Source organism: Hyalella azteca, unplaced genomic scaffold (genome assembly GCF_000764305.2).
Source record: "Hyalella azteca isolate HAZT.00-mixed unplaced genomic scaffold, Hazt_2.0.2 contig14042, whole genome shotgun sequence".
Taxonomy (NCBI): Eukaryota; Metazoa; Arthropoda; class Malacostraca; order Amphipoda; family Hyalellidae; genus Hyalella; species Hyalella azteca.
Window position 1 is genome coordinate 56,974 of NW_025943941.1, and position 18,321 is coordinate 75,294.

Here is an 18,321-nt window from a genome sequence, read left to right on the forward strand (position 1 = left end):
GTAACTTGGCCAAGTAAAAACAATCTCGCGTTTCTTCTAAAATTGCTCAATGGATAGGGTATTAACAGAGAAGCAGAATTGCAATTTATTCATCAATAAAACTTGTGTTACACAATACGCTTTGGTCGGGGAATGTTGTGGGGAAACATCGTACATGCTTAAATTCTACGCAGAGTAAGTCAGCACGGAATATGTACATCGTAACGAAGCAATAATTGCTAGGCCGCCAATCAGCGATTGGGATCTGGAATGCCAAATCATGGCCAACAAAACTTATAACCTTTATAAGTAGATGGTGGCAAAATCTTTAATTCTATAATCTGTAGCGAAGGCGCAGGCATTAAGCCAAAGAATTAAACAATGAATTGATAATATTCGTAGCTCAAAAATGCAACGCTCTTCCCTCAACTCTGAGATAACAGCGACGAAACATTTACAATGAAATATCAACAGATAAAGAAGTTAAGTAATCTCTGTATTTACAGAACTTTTACAATTTCTGGTAAACTTCCTTACGTGATGCCATGACGAAATAACCGTAATAAATGCTTTATCGTAAGCTATATATAAAAAATAACCAAAATATCGAGTTCAGTGTTTGTTTATCATGGTTCTGTGTAAAGAAATTTACATAATGTACAGACTTAAATGTAAAAACAGTCCTTGCAGTTGCGCTCGCACGTCCCAGACGAGTGCCTGAGACGACGCTCCTGCTCAGCGGAGTCTTCGCTGTTGCCTTCCTGTTCATCAGGAGGTCGTTGATTATTGGGGGCAGGAGGAGGCGGGACTGGCGGGGGAGCGCCCGAAAGTTCATCTTCTTTATTCTGCTCATTTGAGCTTTTCCGGGCAAGGTTCTGTTCAGGGTTCACTTGTGCGTCAGGTGTGCTAATAACGGACGACGGAGAAGGTGAAATTCGCCGCTGCAGGTTCCGTTTCGCCAAAATCTTTTCGGTTAAATTCTCTCGGACGAGCTTCTGTGTGGCGTACATCTTGGAGTGTTCGGTATTGTTAGGAATTAATGGAGTGGAGAGCGTTACTTTTCTTAGTGATGGAGACGATGGTGCGGACGAAGACCTCTGTTGGGTCTTGGGATATTTGATGCATGGTTTGATAACCCTAACCTGCTCTGGAGTTGACGGTGAGGGTGAGGTACCTGGAGTTGGCGGTGGGTCCACGCATACCTCATCGTTGAGGGTAACTCTTTTATGAGACCTCATCGGAGGTGTTAAAGGTGGAGGAGGAACGCTGGGTGGTGGTGGAGGAGATGAGGATTCTGAGGAAATGTCAGATTCTGGTGGAGGAGGAATCGCCGGAGGGCAGATTTTCGATAAATTTTTCTCGCCCTCCGTGGTGGGTGAGGGCACTTCGTATTGAAGTTCATCGGCAAAATTGACATGTTTCCTCCTCGATGGTCTCTCCCGAGGAGGCGTCAGGTCACGTATTGATTTGGAATAAATATCTTCCCGTTCAATAGGCTTAGAGGTACATGATAGGATAGTCTGGCAGCCCGTAGTGGTCCAGGTTTTTTCAATCCACGTAATTGTTTTCGGTGACCGCGATTGTCGTTCACTCTGTGAAGAAGGCAGGTCATATAAATCTATACTTGGTGCCACCGTGAGTCGAGGATCCAAAGGAAGTCTGCTGGCACTCAAGGATCGTCTCGGTCTCGATGCGGCACTTCCGATTTGCTTCATTACGGGCGTGGCGAACGTACAGTCGATGACCGTAGCGTCATTGTTAGGTAAATTTACCGCATCTGGGGGACGACCGAAATGGACATCATGTACATTGTAATTAATAGTGTTGCGAGTCATAATGCTTCTATGAAACTGAGTCGAAGATTCTCCCACAGCGTTTCTTTGCGAGTTGTAATAATGAGAAGTTGATCTCATTAGAGCGTCGTTCGTTACTACTTGTGCCGTGGAAAGTCCCACAGTTTCTTGGTGTAAGGCAGAATACTCCCCCGGTGCCCCATCCAAAAGGCTGCTATCCAGTAAACTCTGCTGGAAGTGACTGATGTTTTTCCTGCTCCTTGGAGGTGGGATTGGTACGCTCTGAAGTCGGGGCCGCTGCCGCCCCAGACTCTGACTCCGCCGCGGAGCATCGGGCTTGGGGGCTGAGGCACCTTGATGCGATGCATGTAGGGGCTCGACTGGGGCGCTCGTAATGTCGGACAACTGAAGGATAAATGCGTTGCTATGAAAATGCGCGAGCAGTGACACGCTCATTTTTATTCATTTGAAAAATCTGACCAAAATTTAAATCTCTCGGTGCATTTCTTGTAGATTGAGCCTAGAGGCTTTAGAAGCTGAATTAAAATAGAAACGAAAAATAATGCAAATCAGGCTTGCGTTTTGTTATTTCATTCAACGAAACTTGGATAGTCTTCAAAGATTGCAGAACTGCGGGATTAAAAATACAAACTGAAACGAAACGCTTCATGTTGTATTTCATCGTTTATGACCAATTGGCGTTAGTCACTCGCATTTCTGAGCAACAACACGTCACTCACGTTCACTCACCTTCGTAAGACACTACACGTCACTCATGTTCACTCACCTTCCTAAGCAACAACACGTCACTCATGTTCACTCACCTTCCTAAGCAACAACACGTCACTCATGTTCCCTCACCTTCCTAAGCGACAACACGTCACTCATGTTCCCTCACCTTCCTAAGCGACAACACGTCACTCATGTTCACTCACCTTCCTAAGCAACAACACGTCACTCATGTTCCTCACCTTCCTAAGCGACAATACGTCACTCATGTTCCCTCACCTTCCTAAGCGACAACACGTCACTCATGTTCCCTCACCTTCCTAAGCGACAACACGTCACTCATGTTACGTCGCAGGACGAAGACGTAGTCGTCGCGGCGGTCGAGCGGCCACGTCGCCTTCACCTCCAGCGGCCGCTCGTCGGGGCTCAGACGCACGTCGCTGTAGGAGGGCGACCGGCACACCTGTAGGGGGTGAAGGTATTAGGCATATATATTATAATATAATATGCATATATATATGCATATATGCATATATTATAATATAATATATGCATATATTATAATATATGTAGGTATATATTATAATATAATATATGCATAATTGTAATGATCTTTCGTGCCGAGGTTCAATAAAGATCTCACAATTAACACAATTACTTTAATTAAACGAAGAATGTTCAGCTCATAGCTGAATACTAAGCTAAGATCTCTACAATAATAATAGTATATTATTATAATATATAATACATTGGCTCTGACAAGACAGACAGATAAATATAAATCGGATACGAAGATTTGAATTCAATTGCGCCCGGTAAATTGAATTCAATTGCGCACACCACGCGTGTGGTGTGTGTAGAGCGGGTGTGGTGTGTGTAAAGCGCGTATAGGGTGTGTGTAGAGCGCGTAGGGTGTGTGTAGAGCGCGTAGGGTGTGTGTAGAGCGCGTAGGGTGTGTGTAGAGCGGGTGTGGTGTGTGTAAAGCGGGTGTGGTGTGTGTAAAGCGGGTGTGGTGTGTGTAGAGCTCGTATAGGGTGTGTGTAGAGTGAGTGGGGTCTGCAGAGCGCGTGGGGGTTGTGTAGTGCGTGTGCAGAGAGCCTGTAGAGTATGCGTAGAGCCTGTGCAGAACGTGTACAAAGGATGTGTAGAGCGTGTATAGAGCGTGTACAAAGGATGTGTAGAGCCTGTGCAGAAGGTGTACAAAGGATGTGTAGAGCCTGTGCAGAACGTGTACAAAGGATGTGTAGAGCGTGTGTAGAGCGTGTATAGAGCGTGTGTAGAGAGTGTGCAGAACGTGTACAAAGGATGTGTAGAGCGTGTGTAGAGAGTGTGCAGAACGTGTACAAAGGATGTGTAGAGTATGTGTAGAGCCTGTGCAGAACGTGTACAAAGGATGTGTAGAGCGTGTGTAGAGTATGTGTAGAGCCTGTGCAGAATGTGTACACAGGATGCGTAGAGCGTGCGTAGAGCAGGCCGCACCTGGTGCAGAGCGTAGAAGCAGCGAGCGTCGCTGCGGCCGCAGCAGTTGAGCATGAGCTGTACGACCTCCTCCGCCCGCGTGCGGTATGACACCAGCAGGCTCTTATACTGCGACTGTAATGGTCAGATGTACAGTTAATAAGTTTACGTCACTTTGTACTGCGACTGTAGCGCCAAAAATACGCCAAACCCCGGTACCGTGTCGTGTCAGTAACCAACCCCCGGNGGGACGATGTCAGTCAAGAGAGGGTGGTGACAAGGGACGATGTCAGTCAAGAGAGGGTGGTGACAAGGGACGATGTCAGTCAAGAGAGGGTGGTGACAAGGGACGATGTCAGTCAAGAGAGGGTGGTGACAAGGGACGATGTCAGTCTAGGGAGGGTGGTGACGAGGGACGATGTCAGTCTAGGGAGGGTGGTGACAAGGGACGACGTCAGTTAAGATAGGGTGGTGATACGGGAAGATGTCATTTAAGGGAGGGTGGTGACAAGGGACGATGTTGTCAAGCATACCATAGCCACACAAATGAAATGTATACAAAAGAATGGACATTTACATAAAAATGTGACCGTACATCCTATATTTACAACGGATTACGCGAAATTCGTTTAGTTTACAAGAGAGTGGATGAAGCGAGCGGCTCACGCGTGTCTCTCGCTCACCTCTTGACCGTTATTGTCATTAATAAGTACCTCACCTCTTGACCGTTACCCTCATTAATAAGTACCTCACCTCTTGACGGTGACCCTCATTAATAAGTACCTCACCTCTTAACCGCAACCCTCATTAATAAGTACCTCACCTCTTGACCATGACCCTCGATATTTATAAGTACCTCACCTCTTGACCGTGACCTCCATGGTGAGGTAGAAGAGGTTAGGGTCGCGATGCTTCATCCTGTACTTGGACAGCAGCGAGGCGACGAGCTCGCCACACGTGGTGCGGGGGCCCACGCTCACCGTCTTGTACTCGATGTCTGAACGCAGGCACTTGGCGAACACGCGGATGGTCGTCTGTAACATGGACACGTTTACTCAATTAGTCTGCAACCATGACACATATTACTCATTTAGTCTGTAAGAAGTTACACTAGCTGGTTACTCCATTAGTCTGTAACCAGGACACTTATTACTCATTAATTCTGTAACCAGGACACTTATTTCTCATTTAACCTGCGGCCAGGACACTTGTTACTCATTTGATCTGTAACCAGGACCCCTATTACTCATTTATTCTATAACCAAAACACTTATTACTCATTTATTCTGTAAACAGGAGACTTATTACTCATTTATTCTGTAACCAGTTACACTGGTTACTCATTTAGTTTGTAACCAGGTGCACTACTTACACCATATATATGGTCGTCTGCCACCAGCTATACTGGTCACTTCTTGGTGGTCTGCGACTAGTTACACCAGTAAAACCTCGATTGAACAAGTGTATCAATAAACAATTGCATGCGCCCACAATACCAGGAGTGAACGCTTCACTTGCCCTTGGCTCGTTTATAAATCCAAAGACCGCTTAGAGTTATAGCTTTTGATTGTGCTAAGTTTCTAATGTGTTTTACAACAATTTCCAAATTCATTGTTACAAATTTGATTCGATGTTGAAACCCGTGATTGTAATAATTTGAATCAGTATCAATTTGACTGTAACTCAGTTTTCTCCAGTAATGACTAGTGGTTTTCAATTCATTCAAATTTTGAATCAGTAGCATTTGGTATTTTGGTAATGTTTGTTTTCAGTGACATGTTTTCATCGGTCGTGCACGACTGACTATGTTAGGGCTAATTTGTAAGTGTTTAGCTTGGTGACTGTTAATAATTCTCAAGTTCTTATTTAACATTATTAGTAACCACCTTTGTCGCCTGGGATTAGTTTAGATGGTCATTCTTTAGGAACCGTTTCGTCATTTTTTATCACGTTCTTTATTATTTTATATGATTGTGTACCCCAAAGCGAATAATGACTACATAGGACGGCAAGCGATATTTTATATATTAGAAGTTCCTTGTGTAAATATTCAGTCAACATCTGAAGGAATTATTCATCAAACATATCCGAATCTTGATTAGGTATTTGGTCCTGATTTATTTGTATATACTTCCTCGACCTTTACCTAAAACAGGAATAAGTGGAACAATATGTGTAAATCTTAACTTTACGAAGGAATTATTCATCAAAAGTATCCGAATATTGATAAGTATTTGGTCCTAGCTTATTAGAAAGTACGTACTTCCTCGACCTGTACCTAAACCGGGAACAAATAGAACAAAATGTGTTAATCCTAACTTTATATTCTTCTTATTGGTTAGAATATAATCAAAACGAGCTTCATTAATGATGTAATATGTGGAAATCTTAACTTTATATTCTTCTTATTAGTTAGAATATAATCAAAACGAGCTTCATTAATGATTTTAATCCTCCTCGAGTTGTAATGCGCCCCGCAGTAGGAGGAGTAACCATCCGGTTTCCTGTTGGGGTTTTTGTGTCAGGCGCAGGAAGCGTAGACGATCGATGGCTTTCACGCTCGCGGCAACAAACCAACAAAGCTAAACACGGTAGCGAATATCTCGCAATAATTTGCATGATAATTGACACCATTTCTATAGCTGATGATCATTTATTTGTAGAGATACAATAATGATCAAATGGTTCTAAACCAACTAGGTATCAAACGTTGAAATAACGTTGATTTAATGTTGTTTCAACGAAATCAACTCGTGATCAACGTTTCTTTGACGTTAATTGTCTGGAGTGAAATAAAAATTGAGCTTTTTAAATAAATTTAACCGTATAGATGAACTATCTATTTGGAATGCAACCTTTCGAAATACTTGTAGTGCCCAACAAATGGTTTTTAAAAAGAATATAATAAAATTTCAGCAATAATTATGGACTGATGAATATAGTGATAATAAAATGGTAGCATAAAACATTAAGAAGTGTTGAGGAACTTAATGGAACGAAAACTTTGTACATTTCGGAATTTGCGTAGAGTAAACTTGATAAAGTTAAAATTCAGTCATGCACTGGATGAGTGTTACAAATAAATTTCAATTTTAACAGTTGTCAGACCAGCAAGCAGCTCGATAAAGCTGAAAACTTAATCTTAACAACGAAGTTTGCTGAGGTTGCAGTTACACCGTCCAAAAAATTGTTGAATTGAGAGAATACTCTAATTTTTTCTCAACTTGCACTTAATTGGATGACGGTGAGCAATACAGAAGCGAAGATCGCTTGCACTGCAGCGTTGAAGTCTCCGTAACTGAGTAGGCGTACTTTTTGAAATTTCGACCGCTGTCCAAATTTAGACAGCGGTTTTTTTGATAGATCAACAAGACAACTTATGATTATCACTGATACAAAAAAAAAAAATGCTTCCACGAGCTTTGCGGTGTAGAGAGGACGACCAGATTATGAAAGCCGGAACCAGATAGTAATCCAAATGACAAACAGTTAATTTAATAGATATTCAAGGACCATGTCTTATTTCGAGTTGATATTGACATGTAGATGATGGAATTCATTCATTCACGCTTGAAAAATTAATTGAAGAAAATTCTTAGATAATTCTTTCAATAGCGCCTCATCTGCTAAGCATCAAACAAAAAAGTTTCCAATGCTGGAAACGGCAACTCATTTTCACAACAAAAGAAAATACAGTCGAGGGCATGAAGAGAAAACCCTCTCCACGAGCCCTCGAGAACAGCAAAGTCACACCGGCAATCCGCAATCCTGCGGCAACTGGGAGGATTGACCCCAAACTTTCAGTTGTCGGCCGACAATGGGAAAATTTTGGCCGCCGTATCAATGGCTACTAAATACCGGACGATATAGAGTAGTTACATTCAAGGTAGCAGTATTATTACGGGAGACATCAATAATATCGCCTCATCGATACAAACGAACCCAAATCGAGTAGAGATGAGGAAGCATGAATTTACAATTTGCAACAGACATAACCAATAACCAAGTTATGTCTGGAATTTCCATAAAGATTATTATAAATTATTATGGAAAAGTGAGTTACGTTGGCAATAATTAGATAAGTATGCCAAGGAGACGCCACAACAATAGCCAGAATGTTCTTTTATTATTAAATGGCAGAAGCAACGAAACGCAAGCAATGAGCTGCATCCATAGGTGCACCGACGCCAGTTTTACACATACAGCACATCAAAAGCAAATGCAATAACGTCGGCGAGCAGAAAAAAGTTACGGCAGCAACAAATAATGAAGCAAAACGAGAATAATGAAGCCAGAAACAGCAACATATGGAAATAAATTGCCACAAAAATTATATGCTACTGACATCAAGTATATGTTATTGATATTTTTTTTTGAGCGCCAACACCAACAGCGCCAATATCACCTCCAAACACAGCAACAATCACAAAAATAAACAATAGCAGCAGAAAAAGCTTGGACAGCAACAGGATCAACAACATCAGCTACATCAGCAGCAAGAGCGACATGAGCATCAGCAGTAACAGTAGCAGCAGCATCAGTAACAGAAGCGACGTGGACAGCAGCAGCACCAGCGGCGGTAGCATCCACAACAGCGGCAACCTCTGCCACAGCAGCAGCAAGAACAGCAGATGCCTCTGCCACAGTAGCAGCAAAAACAACAGCAGATGCCTCTGCCACAGCAGCAACAACAGCAGCAGCAGCAACAGCAGCAGCAGCAGCCACTGAGCATCAGGTTATCCAGGCCTCGACTTCCGCCGCTGCGCTTGGCTGCTGTGTGCGGCCTTTGACCCTTTGCTCCTCGCTGAATTTCACATTCCAGGTAGGAATAACATTGCAAACAAGAGGAAATGTTAACTATCATTGTAGATTAATACTTAAATTCTGCTATTAACAACACTGCGAGCTAGACTAGTAATTCATCCGCATGGGTAGTTCAGGCTTAACCTATGCTACAGGTAGGATCGAGAAGCGAAACCGTAAACAGGGCTCACGTAGTAGAAGCGTGAACACCTACCTGCACTGCATCTATTCTAAATCACTACTAATGCAATTGTATGAACACATAGATATATTCCATCAAATCATACCAAATACAATAGTAATGACTTTTGCATATATTCCCTCAATACACAGCAAACGCAATAGTAATGACACCTGCATCTATTCCATCAAAATGCGACCACTCCTAATGCGAGACGGTTTTCAGCAGTGCCTGACCTCTGCATTGTAAACTCGTCAAGAAAATATGCAACGTGAATAGCGTGTGCAGGTCAATATAGTCAAAGATTTAGAGCTTCTTGTCTTTAGTAGAAAAACTGGAAAACTAACGAGTTACGTTACCCGCGGTGGTAAGATAACTCCGCCGGACGCTTAATTTAAGGGGCCAAACGGAACAAACCAAAGCGCGCTTTAAAAATCAAAAGGCGTGTTGGAACATCAAAAGGCATCTTGGAACATCAAAAGGCATCTTGAAGCATCGAAAGGCGTCTTGTAACATCAAATGCCAAACACCAAAGGGCGCCATAAGACACCACTGACACCACTAGACACCATGAAACCCCAAAGGGCGCCATAAGACACCACTAGACACCATGAAACAGCAAAGGGCGCCCTGGTACATGGAGGGCGGCGTGGGGCGTCACCTCACCGCCCTGAGGTCACGGAGGTCGACTGTTACACCAATTCGTTCGCTTTATTCGTGATTTTTGAAAATAGCAGACCTGCACTTGAGGGATGTAGCGTGACCTTTAACAGAGAGGTCAGCTTCAAGGTTAGCTGGCGTCGTTGTATATTGCACAACATCACATTAAGGAGATTAAAAGTACCGATTTAGACACTGAATTTGACACTTTATCTTCACACTTTAGTCTTCCCTGTACAAAAGTTTGTCTTCCAAAATCTACGCTTTTTAAGTATATTCTTATGAATAGGATTTTTTCAACGAGATCCAGTCCATTACGGCAATTATACTCAAGTCTCACTTAAATTAAACAAATTTGAGTTCAAGTCAATTGAGCAACTATAGATTATTCTCTACGAAAACTATTTTCTTTATATCAGCATCCTCGTCCTGGAATGTACATCACACCCATCCTCTCGCAGGGCTAGTCTGGCTGCCACAGACGCAAACATTCGCTCAGTTAAGGAGCTTCCTTATTAAGGCGACGGAACCCTTAAGGAGCAACCTTATTAAGACGGCGGAACCCTTACGGTGCAACCTTATTAAGGCGACGACAAACAAGTAAGCAGCGACGTAATTGGGGGCCAAAATATTGATCACATAATAATGCGTGCATTGAACCCCTTACTCGTAGCCGATAATGATTTATGTTCGTTCTTAAGACGATCGAATGATAATGCGTGCATTGAACCTCTTACTCGTAGCCAATAATGATTTTTATTCGTTCTTAAGACGATCGAATGATAATGCGTGCATTGAACCTCTTACTCGTAGCCGATAATGATTTACGTTTGTTCTTCACATAATTGAGCAATAATGCGTGCATTGAACCCCAAGTACTCGTCCCAGTACTCGACAAATTTTTATACATTTATGCAGTTCTCAAAAGATTGTCCTGGCATGGAAGCAGTTCGCCATAATAATATTTCCGGGGTTTTGCTTCCAGTTTCTTATGAAACATTCCGCGCGCTTGTACAATGCCGACATTGATGCAGCAGCGTACGCAACTGCAGGCAGCAGCAACAGGTGCTCCTGATAAGAACGATAAAAAGCGGCATCGAAAGATGAGAAAAAACAATAAACTTAAATAAAGCAAGCGGGCTGAACGAAGGAGCCTGGATTGGAGGGTGACTCCCCCATCCTTCACTCCCGCTGGGGGACAGAGGCGTTGTACAACGCATAGGTGGTGTATCGGTGGCGCATAGGTGGCCGACTGTAAGTAATTGTTATCAGCTCAAACAACCGAAGATGAGAAGCGTTGAAAAATTCACTGTGACACTGAACTCATACTTCCTTTCTTACAACTTTCCTTCCACTTTCGTCCGTGCAATAATTTAACTCACAGCCAAATCACACACAGTAGCGGGTAGCCAAATCTTTTAATATTGACAAAATAATTTAAATTTGAAAATAATCTCATGTGTCAATCAAATCACGGTTGATTACCTAAACTTTTTGAAACCATTAAAACGAAAAGACCTCATTTCCATCATGAGGTTTGTTTGCCAATCTCCAAATAACACAAGAAACAATAAATATCAGAACAGGTGTGCATGACCAACGATATTGGGGGTCGGGTTACCCCACCCCCAGCGCAGGGTGGGGACCAGCAAGGTGCATAGTACCGCCTCAAGGCGAGTACTAAAAAAACTTACGGGTTTGTCGACCAGTTGTTTTGTGCGTTTGAATTTACATGACTTGTGCTGCAAGCACTCGGGGAAAAAAGACGCTTGGCAGCAATGCAATTTCGGCGGCTGGGTTAGATGAACTGGTTTGTCGGCTACCGGTTCGCGCTACTTGTAACTCCAAATTCAAATCTCCAAGAGAACTCAGTAAATTAAATGATCGACTCTTTTTTAGAGTATATAAACAATATTTATATCATCGAGACAGATACTATTAAATTGATTTTGACGGTGCAAATTGTGATTAAATGATTTAAACGAGACATGGAAATACGATGAGACTGTTTGAAGACTATAATTGTTCTCGTAATCAATAAAAACTGAGTTCCATTAATAGAAAATCAGTTGTGCTGGTCGTCTTAAGTTATAAAAAGTGTTTGTCCGTCTTCGTTATAACTTATTTAGCAGCGATTCTGAGGGTAATGCAGCCAAAATAACGAGGACAATCGTAATTTTCTAGATTTTCCGTCATTTGATTTCCGGCTTCGATGGAAATGCGATCACCACAGGAGCTGTTATTTTTTTAATCGCGCTTCTTGTTGGACAGCACACAATACCTTACTAAAATGCTTAATTTTTATTTTCAGATTCAGCGATTTGGACTTTCGGTCGGACTTGGAAGTCCAAAGATAAGGTCATTAAGAGAAATTTTATTTCAGTAGCACACAATTCAAATATGTAAACTATTCTACATTTTAATTGAAACGCTGCAAGAATAGGCCACGGCATGGCGATGCTGGTGCAGGCTTGGGGCACCGCATGATGATGCTGGTGCAGGCTTGGAGCACCGCATGACGATGCTGGTGCAGGCTTGGGGCACCGCATTATGATGCTGGTGCAGGCTTGGAGCACCGCATTATGATGCTGGTGCAGGCTTGGAGCACCGCATGACGATGCTGGTGCAGGCTTGGGGCACCGCATTATGATGCTGGTGCAGGCTTGGGGCACCGCATGACGATGCTGGTGCAGGCTTGGGGCACCGCATGACGATGCTGGTGCAGGCTTGGGGCACCGCATGACGATATGACGAAGTCTACATCAGTCTCTACAGCAGAAATAAAATTATTAACGACATGTGAAGCTGTTTTTTTTCTATGTATCATTTTTCACGGCATCGTTTCTCAATTTTCTTGCATTTTTTGTAGATCAGGAGATTGATTCTGTCGTCTTCAGTTGCGCTTCTTATTTCATTGCACGATTTTAATGCACGACCTTACGTTAAATTATTTTACGTACATTCATCGAATATCTTGAAAATTTGAGGCCTGGCAATAGGCTCGGTTATGAATACCATTTGTTCGAAGCGTCGCATAAATCCAATAGAATGTCACAGGAAAATCAGAAGTTTAATCTTATAAATGAAAATAAAATTATCATACGCCACATTTAAAAAAAACGCAACAAGAAATTGCTAATCAGTCATTCTGAGCTTGTAACCAAATATACTCAAAACAGAGTAAAAACTTGAGAGTGCCAACACATGTTGCACCAAGAATAAGTTATAACCGTAAAAATCGAGTTGGTAGCATACTACCAGCATAGCGTGTATTGTACCGTCACACCATCATGAATATCGAGCAGGTTACAGGTATGAATACAAATAGCGGTTCTTAAGTTGAGCACCAGTTTTTCCAAAGCGTGGATTGAGGTCGGTCAGTTCGCTTGTTTTGAGTAGGGCAGATAACCGAAATTTCGTTAAAAAATTGGCCTAGTATGGCGAGCCGATCGCAGCGGTCATTCTATGGCCACGTGATAATGTCTCGTAATTTACAATTAGGTCTTCTGAAAAAATAAGCTTCTGACAGCATGCATAGCTAGTCGCTGCCATGAGCGTTATTCCCTTATACAACAAAACATTCAAATAACTTGACTTTTTAGTATGTAATTTCAGGAAAATTTAAGGACAACAGCCTTGATTTACGAATTTTAAATTTTATGACCAGGTTTTTGGTGGCCATTGAATACGACGAAGAGATGGTCGTTGAGATTTCAAACATAATACCAAAAATATAAAATTTTCACAAATAAATTGATGCAATTCTTAATTAAACGTCGGTTTATACTTACAGATACGGTATCTAACGAAATTTCTAAACCCTGCACGGAATCTTTCAAATTTAATTAATTTAAATCTAATTCTTATTTTCATCAACTATTAGTGATTAAAAGCAAAATATCGAAAACAAATATATATAAAACAAGATTAAACAGGCCTAAACTTCCACATGTGACTGCACAGACCAGGTAGTGTGAAGGCAGCATTGAATGAAGCGAGCTTTCTGCTTCATTTCTTGACAGGAATTTAAGGTTTGAAGCAACAATGCTGCTCCGTGACAGACTCCAGGTAGCAAAACTTGCTCCAGTTTAAGATCGTCTCGGTGCTTTCAATGCAGCAACACAAGACGAAGCCAAAATTAAACATAAACTTGCCGTGTTAAATTCTATTAATTCTGTTAATTATTTATTTATTAATTCTATTAAACAAATAATGTAATGATTACACATTAGCTGTGGAGCGATGCCACCCCTCCACCCCTCACTCCTGCACACCCGAGGGGGGTGCTATCGCCCCCCTCCTGGTCTGGCGGCGCCCCGCCGCCAGACCAGCGTGGCGGGTCTATAACAGCGACGCTGGGCTACCGGTCTGCATAATCGAGGCCCCCAGACACCTCCTCTAGACATAGCCTTCATTATTTAACCTATTTTTTCGTAACTGATGATATTCAAGTATATATATATACATATTTAAATATATCAAACACGGGTGGTTAATGGTTTTTTAAATATTTAAATTTAATGGTTTTCGATTTATATATAAATATTTCAAAATTATGAAATTTCTTCATTCTATTATTGCATAGAATGCAACGACAATTCTACACGTCTATCTACACGTCTTTCCAGAACCTGGAAAAGTTTTACAATCTTTCGCCAGCATTTTTTTTTTATTTACTATGGAACGGTTTCTTCGTTGCAAGTGTTTCGTCGACGCCTACAGACGGAACTATTTCGTAGAGCCTACTAATCACGTGCTTCATCATTTTTATCCGTTCTCATCCATTCTCGTGTCTATTTATTTTTCGCTTGCTATTAAACTTATGTGTGACGTGCCCTCGAAGTTCGTTTGTACCTGACGCCACGATAACAGCATCGTAGAAAGATAATAATTTTAATTATAATAATTTATAAGATCGTTTGAACGCAGGCAGGTTAGCCATGAGGCAGGATGGCTGACAGGAGGCAGGATGGCTGACAGGAGGCAGGATGGCTGGCAGGAGGCAGGATGGCTGACAGGAGGCAGGATGGCTGACAGAACAGGAGGAAGGATGGCTGACAGGTGGCAGGATGGCTGACAGGAGGCAGGATGGCTGACAGGAGGCAGGATGGCTGACAGGAGGCAGGATGGCTGCTAGGTTGTCCAGTTTAGTGTCCATTTTTTCGCTAAGGTTCGAGTTGCTGTCGCAGAGCTGAGGGATCGGTTCAAACTAGAGCGGTAGTCACATTTTTGGATATTGAGGCTGAGATCTTGTCAAGTTTTTCTAGTACAGTTCCACTAACCGAGAGCTTCTCACGGTAAATTCAAGTCCAGTTACCTCAACGATCAATAAAAACTTGATGGTCAGGACACTTAAATAAATCGCATTATCAGACGTCAAAAAGCTATGCAAGTTGATGATTTAAAGAGAAAACAAATTTTAGAATACGATGTATTTTTTTACGGACAGACTGTAAAACTTGGCATTAAAATTGATGTCAACTCTTAATCTAAACCTGCCAACGTAAATAGCCTAAGAATTTGGTTTATATTGAGGTTAGAAATTCCTGAGCCTCCCATTATAAGCGGAATGATCGTAACTTGATGGTTTAAAAATTAGTCTGCATTGGAAGCTATTTTAAAATAATCAGGGATCATGAACCAAAGTTATTAATCCCATAGTAAGAAACATATACATATATAATGTTTTTCAAATAACTTAGAAACTGTAGGAGTGTATGTGCATTAGCATCAAATTAGGACCCTGTTGCAAGTTTGCAATCGTGACTCGGTTTTCAGTTGAGGCAAGATAAATAAAGAATCATGAACAGGTTTGAAAAGCTCAAAAGAACTATATGAATAAAGTGCTTTGCTTTGCTCCTATACAAATATACCATATAGTATGCTTGAATTAAAAACAGACAGCGAGCTAACAAACACGATTGAAAATAAAAAGAGGAAGAACGAACACCAAGACTCTTACCGGGTGTCGAACACCCGCATCTTATCACGCTTGAGTTTTGATGCCGAATTTGCAGATCAATTTTCCTCTGTGAGTCATCAATAACTTACTTAAATATTTCCGACTTCATGCATTCAACAAATATTCATAGTCGCGTCTCACTTCTTATAATTTCCATAATTTTCTTCTATTTGTGGACTTTATTTCACACAACATAATTTTATAACAAATCAAAATATTTAATAATTCAATTCCTGATATTTTAGGATTCAATTAAACTTATCCCAGGAATTAATTTTTCACGATCCATTTTTCAGAATGAAGTATGGTTTATTTTAGTTTATTTTTCCCACACATTACAAAGGAAATTTGTTCAAGTTTTGAAGAAACGCTCAGCCCTCCAAAATTATTGATAGATTCAAACCTCCCAGCACGGTTTCATTTAATTGAAATTACCCCACAAAAGACACGATGCGAAGGAAGCACGGAAAATCGGTGGCCAGCCGTCTACGAGTAGGCGGCCTGCGATACGTCGGCCATTTAATTGCTAAAGACTTCTTCGACTTGACTGAAAAGTCCGAAATATTTCGACAAAAAATGCAACACAAAATATTGTTCCATTAATAACACATTGATGTCTTGGAAAATAAACTTCTTCGGACGTTAAAATAAATTGTTCCATACCATAGGAAGTTTCCATTTCATTCCGTCTCCATTGAATTACATGCCCGAAAATGAACTCTTCACAGTCGAAAGCATGGGAGTGTTTCGCGTGGCCGTGCAAGGGTGGCAGGTTGTGGGCAAACACTTTGTCGATAATTTTGTGTACCCAAATACAAAACCCACGACGTGTCGTGGACTGCCTTCTCCGGCATTAGGTTGGCCACCGAAGATCCTGCCATGACTTGTAATGAGCCAAACACTTGCGGTAGCCCGCTAGCTCTCACCGCAGCCCCCCACCAATTTGGGTTCCCAAGCTATCAACTGCATCAAGACTCCCAGGCGTGGCAAGTTGATCAACGCGTCTTGATTTTTCTCAACTAAAATAACAGGTGAAAGAGATCAACAGATCACCATAGTTTCTTAAGATAAATACTGCGATGATAAGTGTTTTTGCTGTTGAAAACAATAAGCGGATCTTTGGGGACCAACATGCACCGTTACAAGGCGTGACAAGTTGATCAACGCGTCCTGATTTTTCTCAGCTGAAATAACAGGTGAAACATCAACAGCTCACCATAGTTTCTTTGATGTTATCAACGCATCTTGATTTTTCTAAACTGAAATAACAGTTGAAACATCCAGAGCCCACAATAGTTTCTCAAGATAAATACTTCGATGATAAGTGTTTTTGTTGTTGAAAACCATAAGCGAATCTTTTTGGGTACCGACATACGACATTACAGTTACAAATTTCATTTTCCAACACCTGTCTGCCTGCCTATTAAAACATATACGAGCGCGTTCAGTGCGCTATGAAATAATGTTAATGAAATAAACTTATGCAAGGAAAACTCTATGGACGTCAAGTATATACAATAGAGCCGTACCGCATCACAGTGTCGCTGTGAGAACTACACTGCGCGCAACAAAGATGACATAAATCTTTATATTTATGTAACTGAGACGAACCGCAAGCCGCTTTTCTTCGCTGAAATCTTTTATGCTATAGTAAGAGAATACGAATGAATAGCTTTTGTTGATCGTGGCTACCTGAGTCTCTGAGACTGGCGAGACACAGAGACTGCGAGGCTGGCGAGACATTGGGACTGTGAGGCTGGCGAGACACTGGGACTGTGAGACTGGCGAGACACTAGGACTGTGAGACTGGCGAGACACTAGGACTGTGAGACTGGCGAGACACTAGGACTGTGAGACTGGCGAGACACTGCGGACTGCGAGGCTGGCGAGACACTGGGACTGGAATGCACTTCGAGACAGGGATACACTGATAGTAAAATGCGCACCGACACCAAGACTCACAATGAGAGTGAAATTATGATATTTACGATGATATATATTTATTACGATGATATATTTTTATTACGACGATATATATTTATTACGATGATATGTATTTATTACGACTATATATATTTATTACTATGATATTTACTGTGACGGAAATTAATGCACACTGAGAAAGAGACGTACAAGTTGACGTACATAGAGAGACGTACTTAGAAATGCTGAGACGACCAACGCTGAAAACAAGGTAAACTATGAGAAGAAGAAAAAAGTATAAAAATATGGTCACTAAAATACTTTTGGACTAGAAAATTACGCGACTAAGTCCAAACATGCAGAAATATGAACATGAACAGACGTTTCGACATTTTGGCTTTTAAAATTTGATTTATTTCATTCTTTGATCTTTTTATTACCTTACACAACTCCTACCCTACTGATAATCAGAATTTTTCAAGAAAAACTCATTAATTATATCGACAAATGACAGTCGAGGTTTCAATGATAAAAATCGTTCCAGCTCCCAGGGAGCTCGCCTCCCGAACTCCGTCTCTAAAACGTCAACCCGACCGCAACTGAAACGCGCGGGATGCTCAACCGCAGCACCGTTCAGCTGCAGCGTGCAGCTGCAGCACCTGCAGACGTACTGCTGCACTTGCAGCATGCAGCTGCAATACATGCTGCAGAGCTGCTGCGGTGCATGCTGCAGAGATACAGCAGCGGTGCATGCTGCAGAGATACAGCAGCGGTGCATGCTGCAGAGATACAGCAGCGGTGCATGCTGCAGAGATGCTGCTGCGGTGCATGCT

General features: G+C 41.8%; 1 protein-coding gene across 1 annotated transcript in view; it reads right to left on the bottom strand.

The window, feature by feature from the left end:
• Window positions 1-73: 73 nt before the first annotated feature.
• The window catches only part of LOC108673746, a 39,134-nt gene continuing 20,886 nt past the window's right edge, over window positions 74-18,321 (bottom strand). Inside the window, exons 3-6 of the mRNA XM_018161619.2 lie at window positions 4,821-4,993; window positions 3,981-4,101; window positions 2,818-2,964; window positions 74-2,177 (exon numbers count right to left, since the gene is read on the bottom strand). Of these exons, the coding sequence (XP_018017108.1) occupies window positions 645-2,177; window positions 2,818-2,964; window positions 3,981-4,101; window positions 4,821-4,993 (1,974 nt within the window). The 3' untranslated portion in view covers window positions 74-644. The remainder of the gene's footprint in view (window positions 2,178-2,817; window positions 2,965-3,980; window positions 4,102-4,820; window positions 4,994-18,321) is intronic.